This window comes from Eubalaena glacialis, chromosome 7 (genome assembly GCF_028564815.1).
Source record: "Eubalaena glacialis isolate mEubGla1 chromosome 7, mEubGla1.1.hap2.+ XY, whole genome shotgun sequence".
NCBI classification, from domain to species: Eukaryota; Metazoa; Chordata; class Mammalia; order Artiodactyla; family Balaenidae; genus Eubalaena; species Eubalaena glacialis.
In genome coordinates, this window is record NC_083722.1 from 85674678 (window position 1) to 85687125 (window position 12448).

The window sequence follows — 12448 nt, forward strand, 5'->3', positions numbered from 1 at the left end:
GACCATGTCTTACTCGTGCCCCTGCTTCCGCATGGCCCGGGTGCGAAGCCAATGAGGCTTGTACCGTCATTACTGAACATTAATGTTTCTGCACGAAGGGACCACCTGTCAGCCCTGCTGCCCTCCTCTTCTCCCCACACCTGCCTCAGACTGAACTCAAGGATATAGATTGTTTACATCACCGTTGCCAGTGACAACTTGTCTCCTGTAGCCAGCCTAGATCTGCTACAGAGTGGAGAGGTTTTTTTTTTTTTTCTTCTTCCCCCCTACCCCGCTCAGCTCAGGTAAAGAGTGGGGAAAACAAACACATGGATTGGATAGGAGGTCTGGGTTCTGTGACGAAACGAGTGGTTCAAGTCATTTTCCTTCCCTGGCCTCAGTTTATACAGCTGCAAAATGGGGTGGCTAGAATGTATTACAACTTCCCAAACTTCCGGCATCAATACCACCTTCCTGATTTGGGCTATTGCCCATGTGCCATCTGTACTCTATTTACTTATTTACTTAATGTTTTCCTTTAAATTGGCTCTCTTTTAAAAATACTTAATTATAAAAAGAAACTTGGTGTAACTACCATACATGGAAACTCAATATCACTCTCAATAAGAGAAGCATAAAAATAAATACAACTTAAATATTAGGTTGGCATTATGGAAAAAGCCGAGCGAACTTTTTGGCCAACCCAATACAACGACGTTATTACTTCCTAGGTAGGCAGGGTTGCCTGCGGAGGGTGCGGAGCCTGAGGCCTGCTCACTCTCTCTCTTTCTCTTCATTAGACATGAAGATTTGAAATTTTAGAGAAGTGTGAGAGGAAGATAAGCCCTCAAAGGAAACTTTCTCCTTGATAGAAGGATAAGGAAGGAAATAAAATTTAAAAATAACCCTCTCACAATTTGATTGGTGCTATTTAATACTGAGTTGTTGCCGCATCTAACATTCTCTCAGGTAACGTGTGGTATATATCCCATGCTTGGAAAACACTCAGTGATATGCTAGGAAAAAGGCTGTCAAAAAGAAGGAGGAGGAGAAGGAGAGGAGGAAGGGGAAGAAGGAGAAGCAACAGCCTTGTTTGGCAGAGTTTGCCAATTTCCATGGTGCAAATACTTTGACTCTGGTCAATTTTAAGCTACCAACAGGACATCACTAAATCTGGACATGAAAAGAGTTGCAAAGAATTGGCTCTGAACAGCAGGTAGGAACTGAGCACATCACCGGAAACACTGGACCAGAAAATCTCCAAAGTTTCTTCTGTTGTATGTACTCTAGATAGTAACTTCCAGATAACAGAGATAAGGTCTTTTTTTTTTTTTTTTTAAAGTCTTTCCCCATCTACAGCTCTAGCTCAATAATTTACATAGAGCAGTCATTTAAAACATGGTGGCTGATTAACTGATTCTAATACTCAGTGATATAACCACAGGAACAACCACAATCATAACAATATTAAAACAAGTATTGAATGCTTATCCCATTCCAGGTATATAATATTTTTCTCACTTATTTCTAACAATACCACATAATATAGGTCTCATTATTATTCCCAGTTTATAGGTCAGTAAACTGAGGTAAGAAGTCAATTAATCTGTCCAAGATTATACCCCGGTAAGGGGCAGAACTGGAAAAGCAAGTAACCTTGGTGCATGTTGAAATAAACCTGGTTCAATTTAACATATGCTTGGAAAAGGGGACCTTCAATTCTGGTAAAACACCTATTTTGATTAATAGAGAGGTATTCTAGAGACTATGTATGCATGCAAAGTTCTTGAAGAATTAAAGCATGAAATGCTAAAAGCACGCTAAACTTAACGGAAAATGTCTTTGATGAATCAAATTTTTGAATATGAGAATGTGCTGAAATAGAAGTTGTAAGAGAGTTTTGGTTGCTCCTGTTACGGATAATAGTTTGGGTTGCTTAGGAGAAATGATACTATGCTAAGGACTGAACCAGTGAGAAAATTGTTGGTTAAAAGCACTAGGGTCATTTAAACCTTCCAACAGGTTTAAGCTGAAGGAAGGTTAAGAATGGCTATTTATGGGGCCCTCACAACATGGCAGGTACCATGCAAGGCCAATGCTCTCTTTGTATCTATTTGTCCCCTCGACTCCCTGAAGCAGGTATTAGCATCCCCACTCTAGAGTTGAAGAAACTGACTCACAAATGTTCAATAATGTGCTCACATGTCTGTAAGTCTGGGCTTCACAATCACATCTCTCCCTCTACCTTTCTGGTGATAAGCTTCCCACTGCATATGGCTCGGAGGTCAGGTCAGAATCTCTATCTTTTAATTTCGGAACAATTATTTCCTGTTTGAAGCCGTGTGCATGTTCGTTAGGTATTTCTTTCATAGCTGACATTTCTACGACCCTGTAGTTCAGTGCCTCACAGTCTAAAGAAAATACTGTGTCTGTCTTACGTTCATTTTGAATGACATTTATATGTTTGCTAAAGAATATTAAGGGAAATGGTTGACTTTGGATGCTTTTTTTTTTTTTCCTTCTGAAAGCTTCTGAAGCGTTGCCTTGGACAGCAGGTATGTTAATTGTCAGCTGTGTTTTCAAGGCATGAACTGGAAAGAAAGATGATGTCCTACTAGGTGATAAAATTATCTGTCATAGACCCCAAAGTGGATGTCAAGTTCTGAAAAACTGGGAAGCGGCTGATGAAAGAAGTCTGTAGAAGACGTGGCAGATCAGTGCTTTATAGTTCTTGAGCGTTTCAGGGTCCGGTGTTTTTGTTTGGTCCATGTGAACAAAATACATTAGACGACATAAGTCTTGCCTTCCACTGGTGGCTCGAATCTTCAAAATTAGAAGACCACAAACCCAACTCCAGCTTGTAGCAGGTAGCTGGTCTGTCTATGACCTCTCTTAACTTCTCCATTGGGATCAATTTTCATAATGTTCCCATGTAAACCCTTAACTTCCATAACCACGGGCAAGGTCCTTCATGACCAGGCTCCAGACTAGCTCCTTAACTCCATCTCTGTCATTTTCCTCCTTTTGCTCTGGCCTTGCCCTGAGTCACAATGAACTGCCCGTTTCCAGAATGTACTAGACCTTCCCTTTCTTCTCCAAGTCTTCGTACCTTGGAACATTCTTTGTTTTCTTCTTTGCCAGGTGAAATTTTACTCATCTGTTAGATCTCAGCTCAAATGCCTTTCCTCCATGTCCTCCCAGATGAGGTTGGGTCCCTTTGGGCTATGGTTCCATTGCATCAGCTACTTCTCTCTTTCTGAATAATTGCCATGCTTGTAAATTACTTGATGAGAATATGTCTCCCTCATGAGAATGTACAATAAAAGGCATTGTCCCTCTCATTCAGTGCTAAGATTCCAGTGCCCAGCAAATAGTAGGAACTCCACAAACATGTGTTGAACAGAGTAGCATAAAATGAAAGATTATGTGGAAAGCGTAAAGAAGTGGGGAGATTCTGGATGTCTACTCCTTTAGTTTTACTGCAAAACTGATTGGCTGGTGGGTAAATTATAAAATATTTTTGCTGGTAAGATGTGAAAAATAGATGATTCTTTCCCTCAGGAATGATCACAGTTAGTGGATGGTTCTGGGAAGAGTCACTAATTGACTTCATCTCTGGGTTTCTGGGCTTCTATGAGGACTAACATTCTGGCGACAATAAAGCAGTAAATCTAAGGTGGAATCTCAGAAGCTGTGTAACTTTGGACACATTACTCAACTTCCCTCATCTGTAAAATGGGGATAATCATCATATCTATTACATAGGCTGCTTGTGAGGATCTGATGAGAAAATGTATGTAAATCACTTAGCACAGTACCTGGCACATAGTATGTTCAATAAATGTAAGTGTTTACTACCATGGTTGGTGCTTCTGTCCAAGGCAGCCACCTCCACTCTGAAGTGTAGAAGCCAAATGACTTGAATCACATGATTTCAGCATCTGATAATTTGATGAGGTTACCCTCTGAGGGTGAACCAAGACCTCTCTGTCTACACCGCCATCACCAGCCCACACTATAAAAAAGCCATTTCTCCCATGCTGGGCATTCCCTGAGGCCACAGCAAAAATGGAACACCATCAGAAATAACACTAACAAATCACTATCAACACCCACCCGACTCTACCATTTGAACTGCTTCCTGACCAAAATGTTCTGTGGACAGAAGTGAATTCCCTTGATCCAGTTCTGGCCTTTGACCAAGGTGGCAGTCTTGTTCTCTGGCCTGTCATCAAGAGCTCTGCACCGGGACTTCCCTGGAAGTCCAGTGGTTAAGACTTCGCCTTCCAATGCAGGGGGTGCGGGTTTGATCCCTGGTCAGGGAGCTAAGATCCCACATGCCTCCCAGCCAAAAAACTAAAACATAAAACAGAAGCAATATTGTAACGAATTCAATAAAGACTTTCAAAATGGTCCACATAAATAAAAATCTTAAAAAAAAAAAAGAGCTCTGCACCAAAGCAGTCCATGCTGCTTGATCTACACTGATACCAGCCCTGGTCTCAGATTCTAGTAGGAAAAGAAGCATGTCTACTTCATTTCATTTCTAAGTGGCAGAACAATTAAAATGCTGGCAAAAAGAAAAAAAAGGGTGAATGAGGGTAATTTGAGACCTAGGAGAACGGACAGACCATGGGATTTGGGTCCCTGACAGCCCTAACATGGGTTTTATTCTTCCTGAACCGAGTGGCTTCCATGCTATGTTGTGACCATCTCAAATGGATGTGGATGATGGAGGGATCTTAGGTAAATTCTAGGGGGCTTCAGGGAATTTGATGTAATTGTTCTATCTGCTAGGGGCAGATAGAGCATCCTCCCACATTTTCACTTTTTTTTGGAGGCTCCAGAGTTTAGAGGGAGATAGGAGGCTACTCGAGCTGGAGGCCTTTCCCTCTTGGAGCCTCAGTTCCATCATCTGCAGGAGAGCCTTGTTGGAGTGGGATTACTCAGAGGATTCAACGAGAAAAAATATATTTAAAGCACTTAGCCCAGTGCCAGGCACTTAGCAAGTGCTTAAAGGATAGGAGCTGAAGCTCTTATAGCTATTTTGCACTTCCGAATTCATCTAACATAGCCACTGAGGGGAACTAAAAGCCAAAGGGTGGTCCCATGTTCCAGGTCACACCACTCCTTGAGGAGGGGCAGAGCTGGGGTCCTGTCCCAGGTCTCCCCACACCACGATGCCTTTTCTCGCGGTATCCCACCGACTCTCAGGACTCATTCAGCTCAGCTGAGCTCTTGATACATCACGGTTCACGAGCCTTCCACCTTTGCCTCCTCCAATTGAATCTTTACCCTCAACGTCCACTCAATCCCTAAATCCCGTTCGTGCTCCTTTCAAAATGTTCTGCAAAAATGCCTCCTGCTTTCCTGCCACATGGCCACTGTAGCTGCTGTTCTGTCCAGAAGGTTCTCCCCTCCTCTTTACCAATGGCTGGCCCCTTTAAGTTTCGGCCCCCATGTCTCCTCCTTGGAGAGACCGTCCAGGACCATCGTGGCTGAAGGAACGCCGCGCCCCACCCACTCCCTTCTCTCTGTCTCTAGTTTGTGGTCTGTACTGCAGTGTCTGACTCTACAATTTTCTTTCCTTTTTAATTCCGTCTCCTTTCCTAAATGTAAGCTCCAAAAGGACAAAGAATACATCGTCCTTGCTCACTGCTGGGTCTCTAGCACCTGGCACAATCCACAACCCATAGGTGCTTGGTAAATATATGTTGGGTGAATGAATGAACGAACGAACGAACAAACAGATTCCAGAAACAGCGTATTTGGTAACACCTGGATAGGACCGAGGAAAGGATTTAAACTTGCTGGGAGGGCGACCTGGACACCTGCTTGTCCCCCCTTCTTGGCCTCCTAAAAGAACAGTGCGAGGCTACCCACAAAGACAGGGATTCTTCCAAGCACGCAACCCGCACAAAAGCACGTCTTGCAGTTGGGGGGGTGGGGGGAATGGGCGGATAGTTGCTAATTGTGACTTCCAACTGGGCTGATCTTTCAAAAGTTCGAAAGGCGAACCTCCCTAAATCCCAGGCTGCTGCTACTGCTGCTGGAGCTGGGGATGGAGGAGAGGAGGGGTGCGCTTGGGCGCCTCTCGGGCTGGCACGGAGAAGCCACATCTCCTCCTCCCTCCTCCCCCCCAGCTCCTCTCCAAGAGAGGAAGCAATGCAGATGGAGACGAGAAATAAATATTCCTGCCTGCTCTGTGCCACTGCAGACGTTTTCCAAAATGTCTGGCTTGGACCACGAAATCAAGCCCACCCAGGAAAGGAGGCGCTCAGCAGGAGAAAGAGGGGGAAAGGGTGGCATATTTGTCAGTACTTGTCAGCTTTCTGGGGGGCAGAGCACACGGCTCAGACTTGGCAGCCCCGCTGAGGTGGGGACATGGTAAGTGCACAGTAATACTTGAAGAATTGAATCAGAAATGGGAGCGGAGTGAAGGAGATCCTGCCAGCGTGTCGGCACCATCTCTATGCCTTTGTCCGGGGTCCCAGGACCCACAGCTGGTTCTCTGATCCTCGATTTCAAGGCTCTTTCCGCGATACCTGCTGCTTCCGCTCTCCCCTTATACCTCCACCCCTCTCCGGGGTAATTAATACCACTGGGCTGCAGGAAGTCTTCAAAGGCCCTTTAGAATTTGGGCAGGCTCCGGATCCACGTGTGGAGAAGTTCCTGCCATCTCTCAGCAGAGCTCGCCTTCTCCAACACTGGAACACCAGCAGGGATGAGAACACAGGCTGCAAATGATAAGTGGGTGCTTTTGGCCTTGGGGTAGCCAAGTACGTGGGAGAAGTGTCACTAAGGAAGGGAAGTCACAGGCCCAGCAACAGCCCCAAAGTGTTCCGTGGTTATGGGGGCTTCACGAGGCAGGCTGTGCGGCTGTAAAATGTCTCCGAAAAGGGAGATGAGAGGATGAGAATTTCGGCTTGAAAACTCCTGCATGGGCTACGCTAGGTCTTCTTTGTTTCTAATCCTCCCGTGAGAATATCCCTGGCCCCATGTCCTTGATATCGCCGCCCCCCGCTGCCACCTTTCACTAGTTCCCTTGGAAGGTCGGGAATTAGGGTGGGCCCTTGGCGGATTGAATTCTGCTCAAGAAAGAGCAGAGGGGCTTTTCTGGTTTGCACTGGTTCAAATCCAGTGCAGTAAAAACAGTTGCTCAAAATGAAGACTCAAAGAAAGTGGTATCTTTTGTGGGTGTCAGGGGAATGTTTTCCAGAAAAGCTGCCTTTAATTCTGCCTCTTTTTACCATTTCCATGACTTCACTGAGGAATGAACGATTTTCTAATATTTCCCACTCATGTGCCCTGAATCCTTCTTTATGAATCTTCCCCACTCATTTGCCCATCTGCCTTCTAGTGACAGGCAATTGCCAGCTGAATCCCACTCTCTCCAGGAAGCTGTTCAGTGGTGGGGAGAAGCTGGCAGAAGACCTGGGTTCCTGTCCCCATTCTTCCCATTGCTGTGTGACCTTAGACAGATTACTCCCCCTCTCTGTCCCTTGTTTTTTTTTTTGTTTGTCAAAGAAGTGGGTTGGGGACTTCCCTGGTGGCACAGTGGATAAGACTGCACTCCCAGTGCAGGGGTCCCGGGTTCCACCCCTGGTCAGGGAACTAGATCCCACATGCATGCCGCAACTAAGGAGCCCGCCTGCCGCAACTAAGGAGCCCACGTGCCGCAACTAGGACCCAGTGCAACCAAATAAATAAATAAATAAATATTTAAAAAAAAAAAAAAGTGGGTTGGATACGTTTCCTTTCAGCTCTGACACATTACGGGTGGTTCTACTGAGTGAATCAAATAGAATTCCTATTGTCACCATCCTCTTCCCACCCCACCTTTGCCAATAAATTCCAGAGACCAAGGCCATCACACTTCCAGGATTGAGTTCAATCCTTATATTTGGGAAGGTCAGAGCTGTATATCAAAACAAGCTGGGCATGTAGATAATGTGCATACACATACAATCTAAAAATTGTTTTGAATGTTTTCTGTCTACATTTCCCTTAATTCCCAGGAAATCTAATGTGTGGGTTAGGGAAAGACCAAAGTAGGGGTATATTTGGGAAGAACTTATGTGCATGGCATGTATGTTTGCATTGTATAATAATCATCTTAGTTGTCTTTTATTAATAATAGCTGCCATTTATTGAGGACCATGCGAAGCTCTTCCACTCTTGTGATTATCCTCACAATAGCGCATCAAGGAAGATATTATCTACTCCCCACTCCTATACAACATTGGTAGTTGACCACACGTAACACACATATACATAAACCAAAAACAAAAGGACACAATGGCATGCCTCCTACAAACCAAAATCAAAACCAAACTCAGGCTCAGAGAGGATGAGACACCTCTCTAGATCACACAGCTGGTTAAGATAGGTAATGGGATTTGAACCCGGTTCTACTGGATTCCAAAGATGATCATGTGCTACTCCCTGGCCCGTGCTGGGCTTTGCCTTGGCATTCAATGCCTCTCTAGGAGATTCTTCATCTCCTAGAAGACATGTTTTAAAGACCCATAGATAGTAAGGCTGCTTTAAAGACCCATAGATAGTGGGTCCTAAATTGATCGCCTTTCTTACGGCATTGTTAGAGGAAAACAGCTGGTCTTAGAGCCAGCAAGAACCCTGCTAACAGAAAGGGCAAGAAGGCACACAGCTGCAGGGCCTGCCTAGCACAGAAGGATGGGAGAACTGGGCCCCTGAGGCAGCCCATTTACAGCGACCGTCTCCACTGATCACTTACCTACAGAGAACTAGGCTGGCTTCTGCCCACGACCTAACTCACTTCCATGCGCATGCCCAGTTCTGGCACAGAATTAGAGCTCTCCAGAACGTGTACAGATTGGATCATCTGCTCCAGAGGTTGTGAACTCCAGTGTCCCCAAGCCCAGGCAGGTAGGGGAATGAGCGGAACAGCCAGGAGGGGGGTTACAGGAAACTGGCAAACACATGTCTGGTCTGTGCGGACTACTCGACTGAGCTCCAGTAGACTGTTGCAATGCACACGTGCAGACCCAGGGCTGCCGACCGTTCACTTCATGAGGAAACCCTGGGATACAGACACCTCTGAATCCTCCTGCTGCTTAAATGTGGGCAACTAATTCAGTAAAGAAAAGTGTACCTGACGCAGTGAGGACCAAATAAAACCTATTTACAAGCTCTATCTGACTTGTAGGTCTCCACTGGTAACCTCTAAAATTAAATTTCCTCATTTGCAGGACACGGTAGCCGGGAAACATTAAATGGTCTCCCTGAGATAGCTCAGGTGGGCATAGCCGGCAACCCTTTCTTTGGATACATACATATAGAGACGTACGTGTGTGTGTCTATGTACGTGCTTATACACACATACATATTATATATTCACAAATTAAATAGGAATGATTTTGGATTACCTGTTGTCATGAAATGTTCTGCTTATTTCCCTGTGTTCTTATTATACATTGGTAGTTGAGTGCAATGAACAGATATTCACAAACCCAAACCAAAATGACACAGTAGCTCCCCTCCCCACACCCAAACCCAAACCCCAACTAGAACAAAAACCAGGAAAGAAAGCAGTTCTTTACTTACGGTAAATGACAAAAAAGAAGAAAACAACGTCCCCTCGTCATATCTGGATAATTTTGCCAGCACTCCTTCCAGGATTGTAACAAACTAGTAAAAGAGCAAAAAGGAAAAAGAATGATTACTTCAAACGACGATTGTTCACAAGAAAGAGCAACATTTCCCAACCGCTTAGAGACCAGCAATGAGCCCTCGATCATTTTTAAGTTCTATTATTTGGTTCCCGTCTTTGGGGAAAGGAATAGACTGCCTTTACATAGAAATATCTGACTTATTCGGCTTTCTCTTCATTATTATGTGATTGCAAATATAGAGCGTTACAGAAGTGCAAAGTGACAAAATATTATTGAGTTGCGTATAGCATGCGATATTATTAAATGCACTTTTCAAAATCCAAAACTGCAAAGCAGTTTTTACGTTACATATTAGCACTACATTTAATCCAATCTATTTTTATTTGTATTTTATCAGTAATTTGGGGGAAACAGAAGTTTAGCACTGGCAAATATAAATGTCTTCCCATTCAGCATTACTTAGTTAAAATTCTATAATTCATGAGGGTGACTGAAATAGCTTTATCTGACTTTTATGTTTTATTATGACTCTCACTGCATGTGAAACTAGCGGAAAGGGGGTTTTCATGATGGCAGAATTCCTTATTACCGTGTAACTTTCTGTTCTTAAAAACCTAACTTTGTCGGGGCTGAAAAACAAAACAAATATTTCCTGCATAACCTAGTGCAACATTTAGGGACAAATTCTTATTAAGGTAACATATGCCACTTCATCAATTCATCTTCACACGCTCGCAATCATCAGAAAAATCATTCGGAGCTGTGGCTGGGTGACGTACGATCTTGTTTCCTGAGAAATGCAAGTGCCCAGCGCAACTTTTTAACGTGTCATATTTTAATGGAAATGCAGACATAACAGAGCAATGTTCACAATGAAACATTTCACCTGAAGCTGAAGGTTACCTTTGCAACCAAGAGTGTTATCATTTCTTTAACAGTTTCTTCAATTAGTTCATCTATTTTTGAATGGTATTGATGCTAAAGAACACAGAAAGACAAATATTAGCATGTTTGGGAGGTGATGGCATTGCATCTGTAGGTCATTTTTAGACAACGCAATTTATAAGTAAAACCTGGCCATGGGACCCAGTTTATTTCCATGGTCCCAGAAGCAGCTGTAAGATTCTGATTCCAGGTCTTTGATGGAGAAAGATCAGAAGCTCTTAAAACAATTACCAGGTGCACTGTTCCTCACCCAAAGCTTTTGCTGGCTTTGATATGTGTAGACACACACACATTTACAAATAGCATGCATGGATGGCTTAAGGGCTGGTCTGGCAGTGTGCTGATCTGGGTCTTACAAAGCAAGATACCACAATGATTTAATAGAGAGGCTGAAAATGATCTTTGGGAAACTGCTGGGTGATGTGACTTAGGGAGCCACAAATTCCAAAGGGAATTTCACCAAGGCACTGACTGATTTTGCAAAAACTGTTCTCAAACCATCAGGTCCTTTGGGTTACTGCCTCAGAGCACCCGGGTTCTTCCTCCAAGTGTTGACTCAGTGTGAGGGCAAAGAGTCTCTTTATGAACCCTTGTGGCAGCTCCTTAGTTTCTTCATTTGTGGAGAAGCAGACCCAGGTTTACAGCCTCTCCTGAGACGGCTGCTAAGTTTTTCAATTTCTCGAACTGCCGCTGTCACTTAAACTTAAATAGTAATGCAAAAACCAACCCCACACCAACAAAAATCTGCTATAAATGCCAGGAAAAAAGGAAAAGCGATTTCAACAAGAGATGCTGTATGCCAGCTCCTTGATATTTATTAGATCATTTTCGTATCCATTTGAATTATTCCATATTTCCATGATAAAAAATAACAAGGCAAACATTGATATTTGGAAAGGAAAATGCACTTACCCACTCTTTAGCAAACTTTCAGAAGGATGATTAATTAGGAATAGAAAAGAAAAAGGAACAGTGCAAATAAAAATTAGGACAAAAGGACACATGAGAAAAATAAAAATTAAACAAACCATCCAAAAAGCTATGAAAACATACAGAAATAATAAGCCATAGTAATGTGGTTTGATATTCTGATAACTGGCAGTCAGAATTATTGAAAGCAACCAAAGGGATGTGAATTAGGTTAATTCACTTAAAGCCATAGGTGAATTTTGATTATAATTGGAAGACCTAGGTAAAGTTCCAGTGCAAAGTTGAGAAGTCATGATGTCTAAGAAAATATAGCTCAGTTTCCTCATCTGTAAAAACAAAAAACAAAAAACAGGTAATACTACTACTACCCCGGACCAGTGAGAAGGGGGGAAGCCAGTACAAATTACTGATTTTGGAAAGGGAATGAGGCAAACCCTGTATGAAGATATTTAGCAGGTCCGTTCAATTATTATTATCATCATTATACTATTGTTATTATTATTATTTAAAAAACCAGGGCTAAGTCCTTTCCTGCCAGTCTTGCTCTCAGACTCATAAATCTATTTTGAAGATGAAATTGAGGGTCTACATGTGAAAACATTTTGTCAACTATAATTGCAATTCAAATATTATTATTTGTTCAAGGTCATAATGGAGAAGATAAGGGTAGGGAGAGATGAGTCATCTCATTTTAGTTTTTCCTTTTAGTTGATTAGAGGAAAATAATAAAGTGAATGGCCCATGTTGTGTAGTCCTGATAAATCAGGACCCATGTTGGTTCTACTGTTAGCTTTGTGAAAGGATTTACCAGTCAGAGCAATAAATCTCAAGGTAAATGCAAAAACTATCTGCAGAATTCTGTGCTAGAAACACAAAGAAAGATGTCAGAGCAAAAGAATTTCAGGAGTATTGATGGGGCTCCAAATTCATTTTTAGGTCTT

At 43.1% G+C, this 12448-nt stretch overlaps 1 protein-coding gene across 16 annotated transcripts in view; it reads right to left on the reverse strand.

The window, feature by feature from the left end:
• The window catches only part of CADPS (calcium dependent secretion activator), a 481100-nt gene that overhangs the window by 58905 nt on the left and 409747 nt on the right, over positions 1 to 12448 (reverse strand). For 13 of the 16 annotated variants that reach the window (XM_061195494.1, XM_061195498.1, XM_061195491.1 and 10 more), the window contains 2 exons: positions 10536 to 10610; positions 9565 to 9648 (listed from right to left, as the gene is read on the reverse strand). In XM_061195494.1, the coding sequence (XP_061051477.1) occupies positions 9565 to 9648; positions 10536 to 10610 (159 nt within the window). Of the gene's footprint in view, positions 1 to 9564; positions 9649 to 10535; positions 10611 to 11489; positions 11505 to 12448 lie in introns of all 16 variants that reach the window. The other 3 variants (XM_061195496.1, XM_061195502.1, XM_061195493.1) reach the window with 1 other exon arrangement.